At 46.4% G+C, this 27130-nt stretch overlaps 1 protein-coding gene across 1 annotated transcript; it reads left to right on the top strand.

The window, feature by feature from the left end:
- The first annotated feature begins 269 nt into the window (after window positions 1-269).
- Window positions 270-27130, top strand: LOC137228372 (NUT family member 2G-like). Its single transcript, XM_067745484.1, has 8 exons — window positions 270-955; window positions 1911-2039; window positions 3083-3255; window positions 3711-3997; window positions 4404-4520; window positions 5040-5830; window positions 7033-7147; window positions 26924-27130. Exons 1-8 carry the CDS (start codon window positions 270-272, stop codon window positions 27128-27130), a joined length of 2505 nt encoding a protein of 834 aa, XP_067601585.1.

Raw genomic sequence — 27130 nt, 5'->3', positions numbered from 1 at the left:
GCAATTTCTTCTCGGCAGGCAGGGGTCAGGGGCCTTGGTGGATGGGCGCGGGGTCACCGGTGGAATAATTCTCAACTGGAGGTCAGGGCATGAAAAGCACCTGAAGACATTTGCACGCTGCAGTTTCCCTTGTCCAAGTGTCTCTCACCTGTGGAGATTTACACTCTGATGCTGCAGAGAGCCTCTGTCCCACTTGCCCATTCTCCTCCTCCATTCACTCCTTTCCTTTGCCTCAACAGCAGCTCCAGTGTTGGGAACAGATGTTCACCATGAACCCCGGTGACTCCTTGCCTACTTTCACGGCAGTGCCCTTTCCTCCACCCATTCCTGGCCCCCAGCACTGGCCACCCTGGGGGCAGCACCTGCCACCTCCCATCACCCCAGCATTCCCTCCTGGCAGCAGCCAGCTGCTGCCAGCTTTCCCCACGACGCCTTTGGTGGCTAATGGTGGCTGTGGACCTAGTGCCCCTGGGGCCTGCAACCTCACTATCCAAGTCAGGTCACAAGGGAGGCCAGTGGAGGCCCCCCAGATTCAGACCTTTATCATAACTCAGGGCCCCCTCACCTGGAGCGCTCCAGGGGCCCTCAGCGGGAGTGCTGCATGTCCTGCACCCGTATTCGTAACAAACCCTGCGATGGAGACCATTGTGACTGCTCCAGCTGTTGGAGTTACTCAGGCTGGCAAGGGAGGCTGGACCCCAGGCTTTCCTCCTCAAGCTCCACCACCAGCTGCCCAGCTGGTCCCCATCATTCGCCCAGTGAACTCTGGGCCTTGGCCACATGGCACTTCCAGGGAGGGCAGCCTGGCCACCAACCAGCCCTACGCCTCGCAGGGTGACTGCTCTAACCCCCAGAGCGTGTACAGTAACTTCCGACGTTGGCAGCGCCTCAAGCCACTGGCGCGGAGACACCTTCCCCAGAGTCCTGATGCAGAAGCTCTGTCCTGCTTTCTCATGTGAGTGAACACTCAGGGGGTCGTGAGCTTATTGGAGCTTTTAGATAAAGAGGACCTGGGGATGGACTCGCAGGTTAGGTTTCTAGGGATACTGGAAGCAAGGTCTGAGGGCGATGTCCATGCTATGAGAAGGCACATTGTCGGTCATATGGGTGAGCCTGCCAGGCCATGACATCATGACTGAAATGTGCCTCATCTCAACTGACCCCACCACCCTGAGAGTCTAGCCAACTTGCTCTTCCATGATTCTCATGGTAATATGGACTGAAGACTTGCAGTCAGAGAGGGTCGTGCTGTAAGGTGAGGAGCCAAGGAGTGAATGCCGCACTCTCCCGTGGTGCGATCTCCTTTCGTACAGGACTTGATGTACATGGCGGAGGGAGGTCACTTCGGAGGAGGGGGAGGAGTGCAGGGCCCAGGCGAGCGCTTAATGCACGGCTCGACTTGGTTGTTGTGGAGAATTCCACTAGGAACAGGGTGATGGTAGAGCTCTCCTAAGGGCGTGGGCTCTCTCCCACCAGAGCTGTGAGCCTGGCAGGCATTTCCATCCTAAACCTCCGGTCCCTCGTAAAAAGGGGACAGTCACACTTCACTCTGAGGACCGGGCAGAAGACTCCTTGGGCTAATCTATGGAGTGTTAGCAGATGGCCTGGCACATGCCACGTCTCATTGATGATAGTGATTTTCCTTATGAAAAGGCAGCCTTGAAGAGGAAAAGAGCTCCCCAAGGCACAGTGTCCCAGCTGTAGCCTGGGAGTGGATGGTCATCTCGAGTGAGTGTGAGGCGGTGACAGCAGTAGCCGGGAAGGCTTGTCTTTGCCCTCCCAGACACCTGCCTCTCACCCTCCAGTTGCTCAGTCATGCTACGTTGAGTGATGTGTGGTCCACATTGGTGGGTGGGGTCAGGCAGGTGGGGGCTGGGCTGGGCACGGAGACTGACGCCAAGGTCTTACAGCCCAGTGCTTCGATCCCTGGCCCGCCTGAAGCCCACCATGACGCTGGAGTGGGGACTGTGCAGGGCCGTGCAGGAATGGCAGCGCGTTAGCAACTTTGATCGGATGATCTACTATGAGATAGCAGAAAAGTGAGTCAGCGTCCTGGGCCCAGGGGCTGCATGGAGGGTGAGGCGAGTGGGTGAGGGCAGTGTCTGGCCATGGGGATGCTCATCAGAGAGGACAAAGAAGGGCTGTCTCCCAGAACAGAGGCCCCACAGCCCAGAAGACCTACTGTCCTCCAGAAACCCCTCCCTCACCTTCAGAGCTTCGGTCTTCTGTCCTTCCTCCACCAGGAGCTCTGCCCTCCCCTGATTTTGACCTACCCTTGCCTTGACATGAAGGTCTCAGGATGGGGCAGGGTGACGCTGTGAGTCCAGTTGGGGTCCAACTCTGGCCATATGGGCTGAGCCGGGGAAAGAGCTCCACCCGCCAGCCTGCTGCTTCCTTAGTGGTGGGTGGCTGGCGGCCACTGACATAGATTTGGGACCCCCTCTCCTCATGAAAAGTGGCCTGAGTGGGTACACTGGCATCCCTGAAGAGGCTGGGGAAGCCACCTGTCGTCAGCCCAAGGGTCTCTGGCCCTTCCGTTGTTTGCTCCGTGGTAATCCCCTTGGTTTAAGAAAGAAAAGCAAACCAACGAGCGCCTCTCAGAGGAAAGGAAGGCCTCTCCTCTGAGCTCAGCACCCACATCGTCCAGCCTCTCCTGGGCCCTGTCTCCAGGTCTATGTTCCAGGACTCTCAGTCCCAGCCCAGGGTCCTGGATTCGGGCAAGGACCTCTGTGGGGAACACATGCCTGTTCCAGCCTCTGGCTGTCAGCCCTTCATGTGGTTCTGGATGGGGACGGGGGGCATGACGAGGGTGCCCCCTGGGTCAGCCACGTGTCCCGTTGACCTGGTTCAATTCAGCGACCTGGGTCTAGGCTGTTGAATGTCCTCCAGTGCTGGTGAGGCAGGAAGGGTCCCAGATCTTGTCTCAGTTCCAGGAGCAGCTCTCTGCTGTGCACAGCACCTCACAGGGCCTTGACAACCCCAAGGCACATCCTCTCCCAATCCCTCATTCTTGGCTGCCTTTGTTGGGCTCCAGAACCCAGGCCTTTTTCTCAGGGTGGCCTGTGCCTCCGTCACCCCCCAGGTTCATGGAATTTGAGGCCAAGGAGGAGATGCAGATTCAGATGTTGCAGTGGATGCAGTGCGCGCAGGACCTGCCTCCTCCAGCCCCACCGAAGCTGGATCCTCGGGGGCCCCCAGCCCCGAAAGTGGGCCTTCAGCCAGGCACCCAGGTTCCCACTGGTGTTGAAGGCACAGGTAACAGGGACCTAGGGTTGGCCACTGTCCCCATGTGGATCCTTTTCCTTCAAGACAGGGGCATTGGTCTTTCAACCAAAACAGACACCGAGACGGGGGGTTGGGGGCGTGGGGTCTCAGCTGCCCTCTGTCACTGCTGGGTATTGACTTGGTCAGTTTTGTAACTCCTCTCACACCTCCCTGTCAAAGGACCCCACACAAGGTCTGCCTAGGAAGTGGGCTTGATGGCGAGACCCCTAGAAAATTGGAGGTTCTCCACTTCCTTACTTGTGACTCTCCTAGATGCCCCCCTTACCTCCCCTCTCCAACAGTGCATGAGGCTTCAGGTGGTCCTGACCCCCCTACACCCACATCAATGTCCCCCAAACAATGCCCTCACCCCAATGTGCGCTCGGTGGTCAGGAGGTGGACCGGGAGTCCCTCACCTTCCTTCCCTTCCTCCCGCTCTGCCTCAGCCTGTGCTCCCAGGATGTCCGGGCCCAGGGCCCAGCCCTCCCGCCCAAAGTCCCAGCAGCCCCCGGAGCCCAAGGCACCCAAGGAGATTCCCCCCGAGGCTGTGAGGGAGTATATGGACATCATGGATGCGCTGGTGGGGCCCGTCCACTCAGCCACAGGCGAGTCAGATGCGGAAGGTGGAGAGGATGGAAATGAGCTGAAGCAGGAAGAGGACGGCATCTACTCGGACCCGGGCCTCTTGAGCTACATTGACAAGCTGTGTTCCCAGGAGGACTTTGTCACCAAGGTAGGCTAGGCCTGGAGCCTGGGGTCTACAAGATGCCAGGGCATGGGACACTCAGCACCCAAGATCTGGGTTCTGCTCAGGCCGTTGGGACTTAAGCTCAGCTCCTTGATCCTGAGCCTGGTATTAGGGGAGGTTTACACAGATGTATGTGTGTACGTGTTTGTGTCTGTCAGTGTGTATGCCTTTGTGTGTCTGTGTATGTGCCTCTGTATATGTGCTCTTTTGTGTGTGACTGTGTATGTGCATGTGTGTGTGCGCGCGCGCGTGTGTGTGTGTGTGTGCTGAGCATCCCCGCCTTGTGGAGGGCAGTGGGGTGGGTCTCTGCTTTTCACTTCCCCTTCGGGTCTTCTTGTCTCACAGGCCACTCCTGGCCAAGGATGCTCACAGCCTCTTCTTTCTGTCTGAGGTGGAGGCAGTCATTCACCCTCGATTCCTGGCAGAATTGCTTTCCCCAGACCCACAGCTGGATCTCTTGGCCCTAGCGGAGGAGCTGGAGCAGGAGGAAGGGCTCACGCCGGAAGAAGTGAGCCAGGGGAGGGAGAGGGACACTCAGGGAGCCAGGGGACCCCACGGGAGGGAGACTCCAGGTGATCCAGGGGACAGGGGAACCCAGATGACCCAGGGGAGCCAGAGGAGGGAGGGATCCCCGGTAGAACATGGGAGACAAGGGACACCCAGGAAGACCAGGGCATTGAGGGACCCCAGTGAACAGGGGAGAGGTAGGGCCCCAGAACTGGAGGGCCACCTGGCGCTGTCCATCCCTCCCCTGCCTGGGAACTTGGCATGGGGAAGGGCCCGTTCTTGGGTGGGTGCAGTGCAGGGTGAAAGGAAGGAGAGGATGGGGAGCCGGGAGGGGAGGGAAGGGCACAAAGCTGGGAATAAGGTGCAGGAGGATGGCAGGAATGCCACAGTGTCTGTATTTGGATTCGAGTCCTGGGGTCCCCCGTCCCCTCCTTCCCCCAAGGGCCATTATCCCACTGCCCAGGGCTCCTCCTCTCACACGTGTGTGTGGAGCCAACACGGTCCTCCTCCCTCCTACCAGCTGGTGCAGAAACGACTCCTGGCCTTGAAAGAGGACGAGGGTGTGCGGGCAGCCCCGAGTCACAGTGCACCCGGAATGCGCTCAAGTCCTTCTGAGCCCGACGCCGGCCAAGGTGCCCAGAGGCACGACCAAGACCCCCATCCAGGGGTCAGTGATGAAGCCTGCGCACCAGAGATCGATTCTGAGGCTCCTCATAGGCTCATCCAAACAGACACTGGCCTGTGCAGGCCCAAAGCCTTTGTTCCCTCTCGAGGACGTCAGGAGGTCTCTCCATTCCGGGCCGGACCGCCCTCCCCTCCCCAGGGTCAAAGGCGCACTGCCCCTCTACGGGGACCCAGGGACGCGTCTGTTCTCAGAGAGGCCTCTCCTGTTCGGGAGGCCCGAGGGCCCAGGGACGGGTCCGGTGAGGACAAGGTGAAGCTCCCTGGGATGATCTTCGTCGTGGGCACTCAGCACAGAATGCGGCCTTTCAGTCTGTCCCAGAGTCCTGCCCATGCCTCAGGCCTGGCCTCCCCTGGAGGTTGGGGGGCCCAGAGTGCTCCCCACGCCCCCTCCCCTCAGAGAAGAGGTCTCAGCCCAGCTCCACCAGCCGCTCCCAAGTCGAGGAAGCGGGCTCTGTGTGGACGCCCAGCCAGTGCTGAGAAGCTGCCCATCCCCTTGGCTGCCTTCGGGGTGTCTGGGAGGCCAGCCTTGGCTCTGGGGCCGGATCGCCCCTCACGGCTGAGAAAGAGAAATCGTGACCCGTTTGTCACGGAGAGGAGAAGGAAGAAGAAGAAGAAGCACTGCAGGCAGTAGGGAACAGCTGGGCCGGACCTCCAGGGTGGCCCCCAGGGGAGCCTAGGGCCTCCTTGTCATCCCAGTGCTGACCCTGGATGATGTGGGGGGAAGGAAGGGAGGGCAGGACGACCAGAGTGGGGAGGGGGTGCTGGATTTTGGGGGGTGAGGGAGGTGGGGGAGGTGGGTGTGGCCAGGTGTGGGTGGGAGCAGGACCTTTGGAGTGACGTATATCAATTATGAATAAAGATCGTCTTGGTGGGAAATGCTTTCAGGCCACTGTCATCTTGTTCGTGTTGCGCTGCTCCACAGAGAGCGATCCAGAGAGGAAGGAAAGATGAGGGAGGTCACAGGAGCTCTGGATCTACAGGTGGCCAAACCTTTCCTCCACATAGACAAGGACTCCTCAGGCTGCCCCTGGGAACGCACAGCTCTCACTTTCCCCAGGGACCCCCTCATCATCCCCTTCTCTAAAGCCTGCTTGGCTAGGGGCCTTCTGGGGCCTCTGTACCATCTTCTGCATCCCAGAACCTTCTGGGGAGGCAGAGCTGCTTTTGTGCCTTTCAGCCCTCTGGACACTCACCAGTTTCTAGGATGGAGCCTGGAGACAGCCCTTGTCATTATGGAGCTTCTCTCTGCTTCCGTGAAGTGGCCAGGCGACGGCGCTGGGATGACCCCCCGCTCATCCAGGGTCTTCTGTGTGGGTGGCCTGACCAGAGAGGAAAAGTCTTGGCCATGGGGACAGGACTGTCTGCCTCGTCGTAGCGGGAGCATCCTCTAGTCCCACTGGGATTATTGCAATGTGCAGAGTGGTGGAGGCAGCTACCTCTTAATCCCAATGAGGATGCAACAAGGGGAATGGGTGCGGGGAAATTCATGGGGCACCCGTGAAAGGTGTGTATAAGGGTAATGACAGTTGGGCCCCTTTGTGGAACTTGTGGGATTTCTGTGCAGCAGCATCTCGTTCAACTGAGGGAGGAGGACCCACCTGGCTGTGGCTGTGGAGACTGGCCTCAGGGGCCTATGGGTGTGCAAAGACACCCCAGAACTACTGTCCCTTCCCTTTCCACCCATGGCTGGACATGTGTGTGTATTGGCATCAACACTGATTTGTATTCCCATATAAAACGGTTCCTCCTAACAAACTATGACCGCATTTCACAAGAACAGCTTGCTCACAGGAGCAGCAGGGGTTGAGGAGAGGTGTCTGTGGCCCCAGATCTGGGTGGGAGCTGGGATCCGTGCAGAGGAGTGTGGAGGCCTCAGTCACCGTCCTGTGGGTGCTGGCAGAGACTTCGAATCATCAGAGCAGGGGAAATGACCCGCTCATAAGGGTGAGACGAGCCAACAATGAGGGGCAGGGAGCAGACCCCGGCTGTCTCCCCGAACTGCCCCCCCTTGCAGCCTGCTTAGCCCCCGTCATGGCCTGTGCTGGCCCACCTCTGAAGCCCCTTCCTCCTAACGCACTCAGATGCTCTGATCCTTTGTGAACCCGCCCTGGGCCTCATCCCCCCTTCCCTGCTGGCCAAAGCCTCTTCTCCTGCTTCTGAGTTCTGATTCCTTCCTCAGGACCCAGGCGGGGGTTGGGACAGCAGAGACTCCCTAATTCGCCCTCCTCCTCCCTGAGATCTTGACAATCACCTTTGTATGTTTCTATGATTTTAACTACTGTAGATACTTCATGTGAGTGGCTATGAGATGTCCTTTTATGAGTGGCTTATTTCACTTAGCATAATGTCTTAGAGGTTTATCCATGTTGTAGCATGAGACATGGTTTCCTTTTATTTCAAAGAAGTAAATATTTCATTGTATTTATAGACCCCGTTATCCATTCATGTGTTGATGGACATTTGGGTTTCTTTACATCTTGGGTATTTTGGATAATGTTACGATGAATGTGGGTGTGCAAATATCTGTTTGAGATCCTGCTTTGAATTCTTTTGGATACAAACCCAGAAGTGGGACTGCTGGATCACATGTGGTTATATTTTTAATTTTTTGAGGAAACATCATATTGTTTTCCACAAGGGTTGTCCCATTTTACACAATCACCAACAATGAGAAAGATAGCCACCATCAAGAACTTGGTAAATATCCATCTTATAAAACTGTTTATGCTTTTAGCACAGCTGTAGGTAATCACAATTATGTATAATAATTATATTTTGGGTTATATATGGTGTCATGTAAATCATATTGCCTTTGGCTTCTTCTTTCAACATTCTTACTTTAAGAAAAATGGATATATTAGATGTTCTTTAATTTTTTAATTATTTATAATTTTGCATTGTATGCATACATTAATAATAATTTATCAGTTCCCTTGTTGGTGAACTTTTATAAATTATAATGTGACAGGGTAATCAGTTCCAGAGGAAAAGTTTTTCCTTTCAGAACTTTGAATATTTATTCCATCCAATATGGCTTTTGTTACTGTTTTTTCAAATTATGCCATCAGTACACACTTTCATGGTGGGTGATCAGTTTCCTTGCTAATTGTTTTTTTTTAAGATTGTCTTTTGTCTTTTGTGTTCTCCAGTTTCTTGACGTGTGATTAGTTTCAGGTTAAAAAAATTTATCCTCCATGTGATCTATTTTGCTTCATTAAGTGATACCACATTCTTCATCTCATCTAGAACATAATATTATCTTTTTCAAATGTTACTTCTATTCATTCTCTCCTGCCTCTACTTCTAGAACCCTGGATATATGTATATTAGACCATCTTATATATTCTCTATGTCTTCATCAGCTTGGACGGCTGTAACAAAATGCCATAGACCTGGTGGCTTGAAAAACAGATGGTAATTTCTTAAGAGTTCTGAAGGTTGAAAGGCCAAGATCAAGGTGCCATATTCAGCTCCTGGTGAGAGCTCTCTTCCTACTTTTCAGATGGTTGTCTTACTGTGTCCTCACGTGGCAGAGAGAAAGACGGATCTCTCTTGTGTCTTTTCTTCTAAGGGCACTAAACCCATCATGAAAACTCCATTCCCATGACCTAATTACCTCCCAAAGGCCCTATCCCCAAATACATTGAAGATTAGGGCTTCAACATAAGAATTGGTGGGGGGGATACACGTCCATAGCATTCTGCCCCTGGTACCCAAAATTCCTTTCCTTATTGTATGCAAAATACATTCATTCTATCCAAACATCCTCAAAAACCTTAAGTCATTCCAACATCAACTGTAAAATTTAAAGTCCAGAGTCTGAGCTAAACACCATCAAGATCATATATGGGTGAGACTGGAGGTACTATTCATCCTGAGGCAAAATTTCTCTGTAGTTGTAAATCTGTGACCCAAACAAGTTAAGTGTTTCCAAATACGATGGGACTGGCATATAATAGACATCCCTACTCTGAAAGGAAGAAATAGGAAAGAGGGAAGTGATGACAGTTTCCAAGCAAGTCCAAAGCCTAGCAAGGCCAATCCCATTAGATCTTAAGGTAGGAGAATAATCCTCTTTGGTTTGAGGCTTTGCCCTCCAGGCCCACTGGGGTGGCAACATCATCCCCACAGCTCGGTGGGGCAGCCCCACTCCTTCAGCTTGGTGGGGTGCCACCCACACTGCAGCTCTCTGTAGGGCCTCCACCTACACCATGACTCTCTGTGAGGGCGACAATATCACATTTTTAAACTGAGGCCCCCTGGGCCTGTGGTGGGATTGACAGACCCGATGACCTCGGAATCACCTTTGGGGTCTTTCTTCCCTTTTCTTCAAGAGGAGTACACATTCACAGCCGAATTGCTCTAGTCTCCCATTCTGTAGAATCCAAGAATTCTGACAGCCTTCCCTCATTCTGCCTGGCTTTCTCTGTCCCCTGTAGTTCAAACTGGCAGTGTCCCTGCTGGTTTAATCCTTCTCTATTCCTGGCCTCTGCTGAGAGGACAAATCAAATTAATAGCACACCTGCTACACCCTTCGAGTTTTCCTCAGAACAGGCTTTCTCACTTTCAAATATGGATAGGCTGAGAAGTTTCCAAATCTCTATGTTCTGATTTCTTTTTGCTTAACAATTTGGTCTTCAATTTCTCTCTCTCCTGATGAGTTTTACTGTGACCGGTGATGAGGAACCAAGCTACTTCTTCCAAACTTTGTTCAGAGATCTCCTCAGATGAATATTCAGTTTCATCACTCACAATGTCTACCTTCCAAAAAACACTAGAACACAGTTCAGTCGAGTTCTTTGCCACTTTATAATAAGACTTGCCTCTCCTCCAATTTCTAATAACGTGTTCCTCATTTCTGTTTGAGACCTCACCAGAATAGCCTTTAACGTCCATATTTCTATCTGTTCATGATTATTTCTGTATTCTCTACAAAGATGGAGATTTCCTCTCCAGTGTGCCTCTTTTCTTTCTGAGCCACCGCCAGAATCACTTTTAATAGGTAAGGGCTGAAAGGCATTTATGGTGATCTCAGCTTTTTTTTCGCATGCACTTCAAATCTCTTTCAGCCTTTACCTACTATCCAATTCCAAGGCCACTTCCACATATTTAGGTATTTGCTACTTCTTGGTACCAAAATATGTCTTAGCTCAAGGGACTATAACAAACTACCACAGACTGGGTGGCTTAAACAACAGACGTTTATTTCTCACACTTCTGGAGGCTGCAAAGTCCAAAATCAAGCCACCAGCAGACTCTAGGTCCATAAATTTCTCATTCATAATTTCAGACCATTTCTTTTCTGTGCTACATTTTGGTTAATTTTTCACATCTATCATCCATGTCATCCACTTCCTCTTTGTCAATATCTGATCTTTTTCCCATTCACTTTGATATACAGATGTGTGATGTTTGTATGTTGAATTTCATCATATACTATAAAATATTCAATTTCAATGGTCAAGATTTACTAACATAAATCATTTTTACTGTTGAAGACAGAACATTCTTAACTGGAACTGGCACTGGTAATACAAGTGTATGATAGTGAATACAAGCCCAACTAGTACAGTTTGGTGCCACTCCTTGATTTGGGTTAAGGTGCCAGCACTTCTGCCACCTTTGCTTTTGCACCATCAGTACCTATGTCAACACAATTGTTCCAGAGTAAATCATGAGATTAAAAAAGTTTCACGAAAAGTTTGAACATTACAGCAACATGTTGTTTGTGATCAAGCATGAAGATCATCAATATTATCTAGTGCTAGTACTAGACAAATTCAAGGAAAACAGCAAACCCAGTCATTTTTTTGTTTCCTTTCCCTTTTGAAAAGCTGCAAGCAACATTTTTTTGCCCTTTAAAGGGCTCATATGTCTCTGTTTAAAATATTCCATTCTTCTCTCTCTTTTTAAAAATTCATTAATTTATTTATTTGTTTTTAGCTGCATTGGGTCTTCGTTGCTGTGCGCAGGATTTCTCTAGCTGTGGTGAGCAGGCTTCTCATTGCAGTGGCTTCTTTTGTTGCGGAGCACGGGCTCTAGGCGCGCAGGCATCAATAGTCATGGCACACGGGCTCAGTAGACATAGTTCGTGGGCTCTAGAGCGCAGGCTCAGTAATTGTGGAGCACAGGCTTAGTTGCTCGGCGGCATGTGGGATCTTCCCAGACCAGGGATCAAACCCATGTCCCCTGCATTGGCAGGCGGATTCCCAACCACTGCACCACCACGGAAGTCCCAATTCCTTTCTCTTTTAACGTAAAGTGATTGGCCTTACAGCAGTGCTTAAAGTTTACTGGTACAATAATCTTTGTTCAAAATTGCTCTGTGGCATAAGCCACAATGCAGTGAATTGTTGACACCTCCAAATCCCAGGGAGGCCCCTGAGTGCTCTCTCAGGAGAAATTGAGGTCAGGTGTATCTGATGGCCTGTGTGCTCTCTGTGCTCCTTGTGATGTGTGGGGGCTTTCAGGTGAGTGCAGTGGGTAGACTCATGGACTCTTAGTCTTGGCTGGGGGAGACAGCACTGTCGGGTTTATTTTTCCACATTTGCCTCCTTTTGTGTTGCCTTTCTCCCAGTTGCATTTAGCCTGATTAGCGGGAAGGAGGACATGTCGGTAGCTGGGCAGGTGGTTCTCCAGGAGCAAATGTCAGGGACGGTTGTGTGGGCAAGATCCCTAGGCCCTGTCCTGGCAATCTTGCTGTGCACTGAGCAGTCCAGATGAATCGGGTCCTTGACCAGAAGCCCATGAAACTTTTGGCAATCTGTGCAAAATTTGGGATCTGAGGATGGGCTCAGAAATTGTAGCAAGGATTTGGCGGTATCTTACCCTCGGGCTGCTTAAGAGCCCCTGGTTTTGAATGGCATGAAGCACCAGAGAGCCTTTGATCACATTCTATACAGCTGTCCTGTGTATGGCCCTCCAGCAGCAAACCTTCTCTGCTGTGACCTCAGGGCAGGCCCCATCCCCCCCGAGGCTCCTGCCCTGTGAAACATGAGGGTGTAACGCAGGCTGATTGTCAGTGCTTGGCTCCTGGCTTGCCTGACTCAAAGTATGGAGCATCTGTTCACCTTGTACTGGTCCCCTTCCCAGAATCAATGGGCTCACAGCCCAGACATTTATGCTGAGTCTCGGGGCAGCTGTGCCCTGAGAAGCCATGTCTTCTCACTTGGTCCAGGGAGCACCTCCTCATCGGACCACACTTTTCATATGGGCCTCCTGCTCTCGTGCCCTCTTGTTTTCTTCTGAGGCAGGTGGTTGTGATGGCCAGTACTGTGGGGTCTTGTGACCTCAGAGCAGACACTGGAGGCTGACTGACCCCACAGAGGTGGACAAGGATGTGGCCTCAGGCGATGGGTCCCTTCTTAGGTTTCTGCCTCTCCTCCCTGACACCTGACCCTTGCTCTCAAAAGCTCACCTTTCTGTTGTAGTTGCCTCACCAGGGGGCAGTGATGGGCTTTGCTCTGCTGACCTATGCCCTCAGGGTAGGTGGCCACAGCCTGGCTTGTCACACACTGGGGAAATCCTACACTGGGGAAGTCAGGATGGTGCCTTGCTGGGCTTGGAACCCGGGTAGAAAGGTAGATGGTGTGGGTCTGAGGGACTGATGCCCCAGCTCCAGGACAGGTGACTTCTCCTGGGAGAGGTTGCCCATGGCCCCCTTTGGCCCCTCACCCCTGCAGAGGTGCTGATAGACGCCCCTGCAGGTCACAGCCTCTGTGCATAGGATCCGCCCAGTATCACATGAGAAGCCGGGCCCAGGAGCCTCGCTCTCTCTGAGAGCAGCTGGTCATCCCACACTGAGGGGCGTCTTCTCGGACAGAGGGCACATAGCTGACCTGCAACTGACATATGGACTCTTCCCTGGGCTTTACCCCTGAATTTACCTCCATTCTTGTCTCCTGTCTCACTGCCCCTGCCTTTTCCCCCAGACACCGGAGATCTCCAGGCTTGGGTGGAGTATGGCATGTTGTCAAGCTCAGTGGTGTCCACCTCACCAGCCCACTGGAATCAAGCCCCAGGAAGCCTCCGAGAGAGGAAGACCAAGGACTTTAAGAAGACTAGGGTTAATGTTAAGGAGCATAGATTGTAAGATGAGGCATTTCACTAGTGTTTTTCAATCCGTAAGAAGAATGAAATAGAAATTTCATAATTGAAACTTGCACAGACATCAAGAAATAATAGTTTACAGGCCTCAAGATATAGTAGTTTAACAAGTGACACATTCACAGAATCAGAGAAAGGACCACCATCCACAGGGTGTGCAAAAGAGGTGCCTACTCCCAGGAGCAGCAGCGAGGCAGGTGCTGGGCAACCTTTTGTACATTTTATTCACCAAAGGGAACCTTGGCCAGTGATACCAGGGAAAGGCTATCATGGTGAAGGTGCACTCATCTCCAACACCCTCACTTGAAATCAAACTACTGGCTGAAGAAACAGACTTGACAGAGACTTTGGCCACCTGGCCTGGGTTCTCCCTACAAAATGTCATGTTTCTCCAAGAACAGGGCACAATTATCCGAAAGGAAAATTGAAAGGAGTCACAATTTTACGAATCACAGACTGCGTATCTTAACGGTACAGCTATTATAAATTTGTACCTTTGTTTGAAGGGAATTGTTAAGTGGTGGGTAGGGAGTGATGTGTTCCAGGGAGGATTTGGGCCCTCTGGCTTGCAGGTGACCCTCTTATCAGACAGGGCAATTCTGCCAGTAATTCATCACTGCCTTCATTCCTCAGGTGGTAGGGATACGAAGGGATTAAAAGGGGTGCGGGCAGAGGACAGCCCTCACTGACAGCACAGAGCCATCACCTACTGTCTCCTCAACTCCTCTGCCCATATAGCCACCGAGGGTGTCAGCTTCATTCTTTCACAGCAGCTGTTGATAGCACACCATCATCCAAGGAGTTCTTGAGCACCAACTTTGCACTACTCAGCAGCATAATGGAGAAATCAAGGATGATCCATGGAAATAGCTAAGGGTCTTGTTTTAGGGCAAACGAGCTTATTCTGCAATATGTGCTTCTTAGTTAATTGGGGTTCGAATGTCCTTTCTTTTTTGAAATGATGTTGATAATATTTGGAAAATAAAAGGTTGGCAACCCCATGAGAAACTATGCTTTTATCTGAGTGGGGTTGGGGAGAAAGAGTAATGAAAATTTTGGTTGTTGAAGTAGTGACAGGGCAGGGCTAACTTGTTCAAGACTGGCTCTCTGCAGGACGAAGGTCGGCCTTCCTCAAGACTTCATGGACACTACCCATAGCCAGGGCTTATGGCTGTCATAGCTGGTGACACAGCCATGGGCCTACTGAGCAGTACAGCTGCAACCACAGCTTGGATCAGCCCTGACCAGTAGGAGAGAGGCTGGGCCTCCCTCATCCAGAGTGCTCTTTCCATGGAGAGGGACTGGACCTGGGTCCTGTGTGTCCCAGTGCTGGTTCTACTCCCTGCCCACACGGGACCTGGGCTTCTCTGATTATGCAATATAAACAGCAGAGTCCAAAGTTTGGGTCCCTCTCCTGGACCCTGGATCCCTACTGAATCCCTGTGTTCTGGCCCAGAAAAAAGTGTGCAGTGGGGACCCACAAACTCCCCACTATTCCTGTGTCTGTGAACTTCCCCTGATAAACATGGCTCCAACAGCCAGGGTTACATATTTTTAGGGAACTCTCTTATGGTTACAGGTGCAAAAGACTGAGATGTAAAACTAATATTTCAAAACTTCACTCCAGTGATATTTGAAGAACCTCTATAAAGTAACTAAACAAACATAATTGCATTTTATTCCACTGTGTCCAAATCTAAGCTTTAAATTGTATAAAAATGAGAGTGAGAAGTAGAAAGCCTCCAAACACTCGGAAATTAAGATGCACACTTCTAAATAATCCATGGTTAAAGAGGAATTGCAAGGAAAATTTTTAAGATAAATAGAACTGAGTGAAAATGAAAATACAACACATAAAATGTGGAAGGATCCAGATAAAACATTATTAAGAGGGAAATGAATGGCACTAAATGCTTATAATAGAAAAGAGGAAAGGTCTCAGATCAATAATCTAAGCTTTCACACACGGAAATGGGAAAAAAATTGCACAATAATATCAACACATGAAGAAGGAAGCAAATAACAATACACTCTGATCAAATGGAGTCTATTCTCGGAACACAAGCTTGGTTTACTATTCAAAAATCATCAGCGTAATTTGCCATATTAATAGATTAAAGAAGAAAATCTACGTGGCCACATCAATTAATGAAGAAAAAGCATTTTATGAACTTCAACACACATTCATGTTAGAAACTATCAGAAAACTAGGAATAGAAGGGCTCTACTTCAACCCAATAAAGAATATCTACAAAAAACCTACAGTGAACATCATGCTTAATGGTGAGAGAATGAATGTTTTCCTCCTAAATTCAAAAGAAGGCCAGAATGTCCTCTTTCATCTCTCCTTTTCAACTTAGTACTGTAGGTACTAGCCAGTGCAGCATGGCAAGAAAAAGAAAGAAAGACACACAGATTAGAAAAGAAGAAATAATACTGTCCATACTCATGGATAGCATGACTGTCTGCATAGAAAAATCCCAAGAAATCTCTAAGAAGCAATTAATAAGTGGCAATTACTTTAACAAAGTCTCAGGATACAAGATCAACACAAAAACATTAATCATATTTCCAAATATGAACAACTGGAAACCAAAACTAAAAACACGATGCCATACACAATGCTTCCAAAACATGAAATATTTGATTATAAATATTTTAATAGAGGATCTGTACAATACAACAAAACAAGACCTAAATCAATGGAGAGACATATCACATTCATGGATTGGAAGACTCAACATAATAAAAGGTCAACTTCCAACAGAATTTTTTTGTCAACATTGACAAGCTTATTCTAAAATGTATGAACAAAAGGTAAAGGCAAAGGAGCCAGAATAAGTAAAACAATTTTGAGAAAGCAGAATATAGTTGGAGGATATTAAGACCTACCATAAAGCTATAAGTAAGACAGTGTGGTACTGGTGGAAGGATAGATACATAGTTCAATGAATAGGATAGAGAATACAGAAATAGACACATACCAATACCACAAACTTTTTTTTTACATAAGTTAAAAAGAAATATAATGCAAAAGGGATAGTGTTTTTAAGAAATATTAAAATTAACTGAAAATGGAACATAGATTTAAATGTAAAATTTTAAACTTTGAAAGTTTTACAAGAACTAGGAGAAAATCTTTAAGTCCTAGGACTTGGTGAAGAGTTCTTACACATGAGAGCAAAAACACTACTCAGAAAAGAAAGAATAGAAAATTGGACTTTATCTAAATTAAATGTTTTCCTGCATTAAAGACCCTGTTAAGGATGAGAAGAAGCTACAGGTTTGGAGAAACTATTTGCAAACCACACATCTGACAAAGAACTTGTATCTGGAGTGTATAAAGAAGTATCAAAACTCAACAGTAAAAATAGGAACAATTCAATTAGAAAATGGGGAAAAGATATGAAGAGACATTTCACCAAAGAGGACATATGTTTGGCAAGTAAGCCATTAAAATAGTTCAAAACTACTACCCGTTAATGAAATTCAAATTTGGAACACAATGAGAATAATCACATGTTGATTAGAACAGCTAACATGAAAATTAATTGTATTGCCAGTGAGGATGGCTAGAAACAGGATTTCTCTTAGTATTGCTAGTGGGATTGTAAAATGATACAGCCGCACTGGAAAATAGTTTGGCTATTCCTTTAAAAAATGGAATATATACATACCATATGGCCCAGCAATTGCATTCCTGGCTATTTATCCTAGGAGAATGAAGACTTATGTCCACACAAAAATCTGTACATGATTTGACTGTAGAAGCTATATTTGTAAAAGCCAAAGATTGGAAACAACTAAAAATTCCTCCTAATAGGTGAATGGTTAAAATGGTGTTACACCCATACCAGGAACACTACACAGCAATAAAAAAAGAACAGTTTATTGATACAGCAACTCTTTGGAGGGACTCAAGGGCATTATGCTGAGTGATAAATGCCAATCTCGAAAGGTCACATACTTTATTCTATTAATATAATATTCTCAAAATGACAAAATTGTAGAGTTTGAGAAAAGATTAGTGGTTGCCAGGGAATAGGATGGTGTCGAGGAGGAAATGGGTGTGAGAAGTATGCCTTCTTTGATTATTTTTTTGAATTTTATTTTACTTATTTTTCTATACAGCAGGTTCTTAGTAGTTATTCATTTTAAACATATTAGTGTATATATGTCAATCACAATCTCCCAATCATCACACCACCACCACCTCCCTACCACTTTCCCCCCTTGCTGTCCATACGTTTGTTCTGTACATCTATGTCTCAATTTCTGCCCTGCAAACCGGTTCATCTGTACCATTTTTCTAGGTTCCACATCTATGGGCTAATATACGATATTTGTTTTTCTCTTTCTGATTTACTTCACTAAGTATGGCAGTCTCTAGATCTATCCACATTTCTACAAATGACTCAATTTCATTCCTTTTTATGGCTGAGTAATATTCCATTGTATATATGTACAACATCTTCTTTATCCATTTCATCTGTCGATGGGCATTTAGGTTGCTTCCATGTCCTGGCTACTGTAAATAGTGTTGCAATGAAGATTAGGGTGCATGTGTCTTTTTGAATTATGGTTTTCTCTGGGTATATGCCCAGTAGTGGGATTTCTGGGTCATATGGTAATTCTATTTTTAGTCTTTTAAGGAACCTCCATACTGTTCTCCATAGTGGCTGTATCAATTTACATTCCCACCAACAGTGGAAGGGGTTCCCCTTTTCTCCACACCCTCTCCAGCACTTGTTGTTTGTAGATTTTCTGATGACGCCCATTCTAACTGGTGTGAGGTGATACCTCACTGTAGTTTTGATTTGCATTTCTCTAATAATTAGTGACATTGAGCAGCTTTTTAAAAATTGATTTTCGTTAATATCTTTATTGGAGTATAATTTCTTTACAATAGTGTGTTAGTTTCTGCTTTATAACAAAGTGAACCAGCTATACATATACATATGTTCCCATATCTCTTTCCTCTTGCATCTCCCTCCCTCTCACCCTCCATATCCCACCCCTCTAGGTGGTCAAAAAGCACTGAGCTGATCTCCCTGTGCTATGTGGCTGATTCTCACTAGCTATCTATTTTACGTTTGGCAGTGTATATATGTCCGTGCCACTCTCTCACTTTGTCACAGCTTACCTTCCCCATTCCCATATGCTCAAGTCTAGGCTCTAGTAGGTCTGTGTCTTTATTCCCGTCTTACGCCTAGGTTCTTCATGATCTTTTTTTTTTCTCTTAGATTCCATATATATGTGTCCACATACAGTATTTGTTTTTCTCTTTCAGACTTACTTCACTCTGTATGACAGACTCTAGGTCCATCCAACTCACTACAAATAGCTCAATTTCATTTCATTTTATGGCTGAGTAATATTCCATTGTATATATGTGCCACATCATCTTTATCCATTCCTCCGATGATGGACACTTAGGATGCTTCCATGTCCTGGCTCTTGTAAATACAGCTGCAATAAACATTTTGGTATATGACTCTTTCTGAATTATGGTTTTCTCAGGGTATATGCCCAGTAGTGGGATTGCTGGGTCATATGGTAGTTCTAGTTGTAGTTTTTTAAGGAACCTCCATACTGTTCTCCATAGTGGCTGAACCAATTCCCATTCCCACCAGCAGTGCAAGAGTGTTCCCTTTTCTCCACACTCTCTCCAGCATTTACTGTTTCTAGATTTTTTGATGATGGCCATTCTGACTGGTGTGAGATGATATCTCATTGTAGTTTTGATTTACATTTCCCGAATGATTAATGATGTTGAGCATTCTTCATGTGTTTGTTCTGTATATCTTCTTTGGAGAAATGTCTATTTAGGTCTTCTGCCCAGTTTTGGATTAGGTTGTTTGCTTTTATGTTATTGAGCTGCTTATAAATTTTGGAGATTAATCCTTTGTCAGTTGCTTCATTTGCAAATATTTTCTCCGATTCTGAGCGTTATTTTTTGTTCTTGTTTATGGTTATCTTTGCTGTGCAAAAGATTTGAAGTTTCATTAGGTCCCATTTGTTAATTTTTGTTTCTATTTCCATTTCTCTAGCAGGTGGGTCAAAAAGGATCTTGTTGTGATTTGCGTCATAGAGTGTTCTGCCTATGTTTTCCTCTAAGAGTTTGATAGTTTCTGGCCTTACATTTAGGTCTTTAATCCATTTTGAGCTTATTTTTGTGTATGGTGTTCGGGAGTGATCTAATCTCATACTTTTACATGTACCTGTCCAGTTTTCCCAGCACCACTTATTGAAGAGGATGTCCTTTCTCCACTGTACATTCCTGCCTCCTTTATCAAAGATAAGGTGACCATATGTGCATGGGTTTATCTCTGGGCTTTCTATGCTGTTCCATTGATATATCTTTCTGTTTTTGTGCCAGTACCATACTGTTTTGATTACTGTAGCTTTGTAATATAGTCTGAAGTCAGGGAGCCTTATTCCTCCAGCTCTGTTTTTCGTTCTCAAGATTGCTTTGGCTATTCGGGTCTTTTGTGTTTCCATACAAATTGTGAAATTTTTTGTTCTAGTTCTGTGAAAAATGCCAGTAGCAGTTTGATAGGGATTGCTTTGAATCTGTAGATTGCTTTGGGTAGTAGAGTCATTTTCACAATGTTGATTCTTCCAATACAAGAACATGGTATATCTCTCCATCTATTTGTATCATCTTTAATTTCTTTCATCAGTGTCTTATAATTTTCTGCATGAAGGTCTTTTGTCTCCTTAGGTAGGTTTATTCCTAGATATTTTATTCTTTTTGTTGCAATGGTAAATGGGAGTGTTTTCTTGATTTCACTTTCACATTTTTCATCATTAGTGTATAGGAATGCCAGAGATTTTTGTGCATTAATTTTGTATCCTGCTACTTTACCAAATTCATTGATTAGCTCTAGTAGTTTTCTGGTAGCATCTTTAGGATTCTCTATGTATAGTATCATGTCATCTGCAAACAATGACAACTTTACTTTTTTTCCGATATGGATTCCTTTTATTTCTTTTTCTTCTCTGATTGCTGTGGCTAAAATTTCCAAAACTATGTTGAATAAGAGTGGTGAGAGTGGGTAACCTTGTTTTGTTCCTGATCTTAGTGGAAATGCTTTCAATTTTTCACCATTTAGGATGATGTTGGCTGTGGGTTTGTCATATATGGCCTTTATTATGTTGAGGAAAGTTCCCTCTATGCCTATTTTCTGCAGGGTTTTTATCATAAATGGGTGTTGAATTTTGTCGAAAGCTTTCTCTGCATCTATTGAGATGATCATATGGTTTTTCTCCTTCAATTTATTAGTATGGTTTATCACATTGATTGATTTGCATATATTGAAGAATCCTTACATTCCTGGAATAAACCCCACTTGATCATGGTGTAGGATCCTTTTAAAGTGCTGTTGGATTCTGTTGGCTAGTATTTTGTTGAGGATTTTTGCATCTATGTTTATCAGTGATATTTGTCTGTAGTTTGCTTTCTTTATGACATCCTTGTCTGGTTTTGCTATTAAGGTGATGATGGCCTCGTAGAATGAATTTGGGAGTGTTCCTCTCTCTGCTATATTTTGGAAGAGTTTGTGAAGGATAGGTATTAGCTGTTCTCTAAATGTTTGATAGAATTCGCCTGTGAGCCATCTGTTCCTGGGCTTTTGTTTGTTGGAAGATTTTAAATCACAGTTTCAATTTCAGTGCTTGTTATTGGTCTGTTCATATTTTCTATTTCTTCCTGATTCAGTCTTGGGAGGTTGTGCGTTTCTAAGAATTTGTCCACTTCTTCCAGGTTGTCCATTTTATTGGCATACGGTTGCTTGTAGTAATCTCTCATGATCTTTTGTATTTCTTCAGTGTCAGTTGTTACTTCTCCTTTTTCATTTCTAATTCTATTGATTTGAGTCTTTTCCCTTTTTTTCTTGATGAGATTGGCTAATGGTTTATCTATTTTGTTTATCTTCTCAAAGAACCAGCTTTTAGTTTTATTGATCTTTGCTATCGTTTCCTTCATTTCTTTTTCCTTTATTTCTGATCTGATCTTTATGATTTCTTTCCTTTGGCTAACTTTGGGTTTTTTTGTTCTTCTTTCTCTAATTGCTTTAGGTGCAAGTTTAGGTTGTTTATTCGAGATGTTTCCTGTTTCTTAAGGTAGGATTGTATTGCTATAAACTTCCCTCTTAGAACTGCTTTTGCTGCATCCCATAGATTTTGGGTTGTTGTGTCTCCATTGTCATTTATTTTTAGGTATTTTTTTATTTGCTCTTCGATTTCTTCAGTGAACACTTCGTTATTAAGTAGTGTATTGTTTAGCCTCCATGTGTTTGTATTTTTTACAGATCTTTTCCTGTAATTGATATCTAGTCTTATAGCATTGTGGTCGGAAAAGATACTTGATACGATTTCAATTTTCTTAAATTTACTAAGGCTTGATTTGTGACCCAAGATATGATCTATCCTGGACAATGTTCCATGAGCACATGAGAAAAATGTGTATTCTGTTGTTTTGGATAGAATATTCTATAAATATTAATTAAGTTCATCTTGTTTAATGTATCATTAAAAGCTTGAGTTTCCTTATTTATTTTCATTTTGGATGATCTGTCCATTCGTGAAAGTGGGGTGTTAAAGTTCCCTACTATGAATGTGTTACTGTTGATTTCCCCTTTTATGGCTGTTAGTATTTGCCTTATGTATTGAGGTGCTCCTGTGTTGGGTGCATAAATATTTACAGTTGTTATATCTTCTTCTTGGATCAATCCCTTGATCCTTATGTAGTGTCCTCCTTTGTCTCCTGTAATAGTCCTTATTTTAAAGTCTATTTTGTCTGATATGAGAATTGCTACTCCAACTTTCTTCTGATTTCCATTTGCATGGAATATCTTTTTCCATCCCTTCACTTTCAGCCTGTATGTGTCCCTAGGTCTGAAGTAGGTCTCTTGTAGACAGCATATATATGGGTCTTGTTTTTGTATCCATTCTTCCAGTCTGTGACTTTTGGTGGGAGCATTTAATCCATTTACATTTAAGGTAATTATCGATATGTATGTTCCTATTCCCATTTTCTAAATCGTTTTGGGTTTGTATTTATAGGTCTTTTCCTTCTCTTGTGTTTCTAGCCTAGAGAAGTTTCTTTAGCATTTGTTGTAAAGCTGGTTTTGTGGTGCTGAACTCTCTCAGCTTTTGCTTGTCTGTAAAGGTTTTAATTTCTCCATCTAATCTGAAACAGATCCTTGCTGGGTAGAGTAATCTTGGTTGTAGTTTTTTCTCCTTCATCACCTTAAATATGTCCTGCCACTCCCTTCTGGCTTACAGAATTTCTGCTGAACGATCAGGTGTTAACCTTATGGGGATTCCCTTGTGTGTTATTTGTTGCTTTTCCCTTGCTCCTTTTAATATGTTTTCTTTGTATTTAATTTTTGATAGTTTGATTAATATGTGTCTTGGCGTGTTTCTCCTTGGATTTATCCTGTATGGGACTCTCTGTGCTTCCTGGACTTGATTAACTATTTCCTTTCCCATATTAGGGAAGTTTTCAACTGTAATCTCTTCAAATATTTTCTCAGTCCCTTTCTTTTTCTCTACTTCTTCTGGAACCCTTATAATTTGAATGTTGGTGCGTTTAATGTTGTCCTAGAGATCTCTGAGACTGTCCTCAGTTCTTTTCATTCTTTTTTCTTTATTCTGCTCTGCAGTAGTTATTTCCACTATTTCATATTCCAGGTCACTTATCTGTTCTTCTGCCTCAGTTACTCTGCTATTGGTCCCTTCTAGAGTATTTTTAATTTCATTTATTGTGTTGTTCATCATTGTTTGTTTCCTCTTTAGTTTTTCTAGGTCCTTGGTAAATGTTTCTTACATTTTCTCTGTTCTATTTCCAAGATTTTGGATCATCTTTACTATCATTTTTTTGAATTCTTTTTCAGGTAGACTGCCTATTTCCTCTTCATTTGTTAGGTATGGTGGTTTTTTACCTTGCTCCTTCATCTGCTGTGTGTTTTTCTTTTTTCTCATTTTGCTTATCTTACTGTGTTTGGGGTCTCCTTTTTGCAGGCTGCAGGTTCGTAGTTCCCATTGTTTTTGGTGTCTGTCCCCAGTGGCTAAGTTCGGTTCAGTGGATTGTGTAGGCTTCCTGGTGGAGGGGACTAGTGCTTGTGTTCTGCTGGATGAGGCTGCATCTTGTCTTTCTGGTTGGCAGGTCCATTTCTTGTCATGTATTTTGGGGTGTCTGAGGCCTTATTATGATTTTAGGCAGAATCTCTGCTAATGGATGGGGCTGTGTTCCTGTCTTGCTAGTTGTTTGGCATAGGGTGTCCAGCACTTTAGCTTGCAGGTCCTTGTGTGAAGCTGTGTGTTGGTGTTGAGATGGAGATCTCTGGGAGATTTTCTTCGTTTTATACTACATGGAGCTGGGAGGTTTCTTGTGGACCAGTGTCCTGAAGTTGGCTCTCCCACCTCAGTGGCACAGCCCTGATGCCTAGCTGGAGCACCAAGAGACTGTCCTCCACACGGCTCAGAATACAAGCGAGAAAAAATACAACGAATGAAAGAAAGCAAGAGGATAAAATAAAATAAAGCAAGATAAAATAAATTTATTAATATAAAAATAATTATTAAGAAAACAATTTTAAAAATTAAAAAAAAAGACTGACAGAACCCTAGGACAAATTGTGAAAGCAAAGCTATACAGACAAAATCTCACACAGAAGCATACACATACACACAAAAAGAGGAAAAGGGGAAAAAATCATAAATCTTGCTCTCAAAGTCCACCTCCTCAATTTGGGATGATTCTTTGTCTATTCATATATTCCACTATTGCAGGGTACATCAAGTTGATTGTGGAGCTTTAATCTGCTGCTTCTGAGGCTGCTTGGAGAGATTTCCCTTTCTCTTCTTTCTTCGCACAGCTCCCTGGGTTCAGCTTTGGATTTGGCCCTGCCTCTGCATGTAGGTCGCCTGAAGGCATCTGTACTTCGCTCAGAAAGGATGGGGTTAAAGGAGCCACTGATTCGGGGGCTCTGCCTTCCCATCTTCTGCAGACTGGCCCAGAATCCATCATAATGTAGATAACCACATGGCTCATCTGCATGTATCCCTGAGGCCCAGCGTGGACATGGATCAGGCCTTCCCCTGGCCTTGAACAGCTTTGGGTGGGTACACTGTGGGGAGGACCAAAGGCACCCCAGCTAGGGAGCACAGAGCGGAAGAGCTGAGGTGATGATGGCACATTCCCAATCTCCAAGAAGACCCCGTGTATGACTTTCTTGGGTCTCTGGTGACAAATCATCTCAATGTGGGTGGCTAAAACAACAGAACTTTATTCTCTTACATTTCTGGAGGTCAAAAGTATAATGTCAAGGTGTTGGCCAGGCTGGTTCCTTCTGGAGACTCTAGGGGAGAATGTTTTCTTGCTTTTGCTAGCTTTTTCCAGGCTGCCAGCATTCCTTGGCTCATGGCCCCTTCCTCTGTCCCCAAAGCACATCGCTCCTACCTCTGCTTCTGTCATCACATCTCCTCCTCTGACTCTGACCTCCTGCCTCCCTCTTTCCTCATGAGGACCTTTGTGATTACGTTGGGTCCACCCACATAATCCAGGATAGTCTTCCTATTTCAAGATGCTCAACTCCGTCACTGCTGCAGAGTCCCTTTTGCCACATAAGGTAACATAGCCAAAGGGTCCGTTGATGAGGATGGGCATCTTTGAGGGTTATTTTTGGCCAGCTACAGCATGTACCCTTCTCTCTCCATCAAGCCGCCACTTCCCCCACCCCACCCCTGTCAGCTGGAGATCTTCTCATTTCACTCAGAACGCCAAAGCAATCAATCAGACTAGAGCCCATTCATCTTGCCAGCCCTACTTTCCCCCACCCCAGTATCTTCCATCTCACCTGAGCCTCATGGCCCATCCCAGCCAGTCTGTCCTGGAGCTCTGGGTGCTCAGAGGCTCCCTTGCTCTATGTCTTCTGTCTCCCCCTTTCCTGGCTCCCGTGTAAACGTGCAACAGCCATCTCCCTCCTGCTATTGCCCAGTTTGTCTGCCTTCCTTCTCCAAAAGACCCATAGCAGCACTGAATCTGACCCACTCCACCCAGGAGTGTCCCCATGTGCCACCAGAACCACATGGTCAACATCTCCAAGGGCCTGTCTTGCCAGAGCCACTAGTGGACCTGAGTCCTCCTCTCACTCAACACTTCAGCAAGTCTCACTCCCACTTCCTGGGCACCAGGACTAGTCAGCTACTCTGCTCTGCACCTGGTCCCCTCCCCTCCCACCTCGAAATGCTGGAGACCCTAGGGCTCCGTGCTCAGCCTGCTGCTTCTCGTCTGCAGTTCCTCCCTCGTGGGTGAGAACCACTCAGATTTGATGGCCCCTATTGCCTCCTTCAACATATTGCCCCAAATCTGACTGTTTCTTACTGTCCTGGCCCTCCCCATCAGTAATCTCTCACCTTCTCTCCTGTAGCTACCTCCCAACTGGTTCATTCTCCACACAGCAGCAGAGTGATCCAGGTGCTAGACATAACCTAGATAGTTCTCCATGGGGGTCAATTCTAACCCCCCACATAAGGCCCTGTGACCCCATGTCCCATCTATCCCCCTTGCCCCACACACATCACTGCTCTTCCTCCCCCGCACCTGGCTCAACCCTCTTCTCCTCGTCTGCATTTACTGCTCCCTCTTCTCCTGCATCAGAAAGTTATGTTGTTTCTTGCCTGTCATCTCAGCACAGGAAAGCTTTGTGCCTCCACCCTATGAAGCGCCCTTCCCTTCCTGTCCTGTCCCTTCCATGACTTGTTTCCACAGGTCACATCTGACAGTGGCAGGCTAATTGGCTTATTTACAAAAGCACCACAAAAGAAGAGCCTTGTCATTTCCCCGCTGTGCCCAAAGGTGGAGGCTGCCCTGGATGCTTGATGTGCGTGTTGCACAGGTGAGTGGAGGAGCACCAAGCATGACTATGGCCCCTGCTCCTCCACCCCCACCCCCAAGGATGGGACCTTCACTTTGGCTGATGAGTGAGGGAATTTCCAACCAGATTGTCCTGCCCTGACAGCATTTCAGGACTCCAGCAGCTTTCTGGGGACCACCCATCTTCTCCCCAAGCAAAACAGGCTGCCTCCACCACGCCTGGGTATGGGCATTTTCTGAAGATGCTCAACTAAGAAGTTGAGAGAAAAATTAAAGGCCTAACTAAATGAAAGAAAAAGGAGGAGGACCCATGTGGGCATGTGCTGTTGCAGTTCAGGGTTTTGCAAGAGCTGGGGTCTGCAGCAGATTTATCTGGCCAGGCTTTACTCACAGACCAGTTCTCTTGGGCCCTATGGTGCAGCTGTCCCTTCTTGGCCTTGGATATTGCCCTGTCCTGGACCACCAGGACCTTGCTGGGCACAGGGGTCCATATGTTGATAGGTTTAGATCCATGATTGTCCTGAGGGTCAATCAGGAACTTCCTAAAGCATGATTCCAGTACCTGCCTGCATGGCTTAATAGGGCTGGTCTGCAGTGGGACGTTGGTTTTGGGACTTTCACAGAGGTCCACCTGAGTGAGCCTGGATTTCAGACTCATAAGCCCCATCTTGCTTCCTGGTCTTCTTAGAGGCTGGCTCAGTCACCCTCATGAACTCCCATCTCTTTCCTAGGGTGATTGCGTGGAGATCCTCTACTGTGACTTTGCCAGTTCCTGGATTCTGATGGGGCTGGCCAGCTGGGACTTTGACTGCCGACATCCCATGTACCCCAGCATCTTCACCAATGTCACCTACTTCACCGACTGGATCGATGAGATCCAGAGACTCACACCTCTCCCTGAGCCCACGTCCGCTCCTCCTCAGACTCTGTGTCCATAA

Source organism: Pseudorca crassidens, chromosome 7 (assembly GCF_039906515.1).
Source record: "Pseudorca crassidens isolate mPseCra1 chromosome 7, mPseCra1.hap1, whole genome shotgun sequence".
Taxonomy (NCBI): domain Eukaryota; kingdom Metazoa; phylum Chordata; class Mammalia; order Artiodactyla; family Delphinidae; genus Pseudorca; species Pseudorca crassidens.
The sequence above is the reverse complement of the archived record's forward strand: the minus strand, read 5'-3'. Positions and strand labels throughout refer to the sequence as shown.

Excerpts from the sequence above, each read along its gene's own strand:
- LOC137228372 (XM_067745484.1), top strand. The coding sequence starts at position 270 with ATGAACCCCGGTGACTCCTTGCCTACTTTCACGGCAGTGCCCTTTCCT. Across the intron at positions 3,256-3,710 it reads CACTGGTGTTGAAGGCACAG|CCTGTGCTCCCAGGATGTCC; the intron begins GTAACAGGGACC and ends GCTCTGCCTCAG. Across the intron at positions 4,521-5,039 it reads AAGGGCTCACGCCGGAAGAA|CTGGTGCAGAAACGACTCCT; the intron begins GTGAGCCAGGGG and ends CCCTCCTACCAG.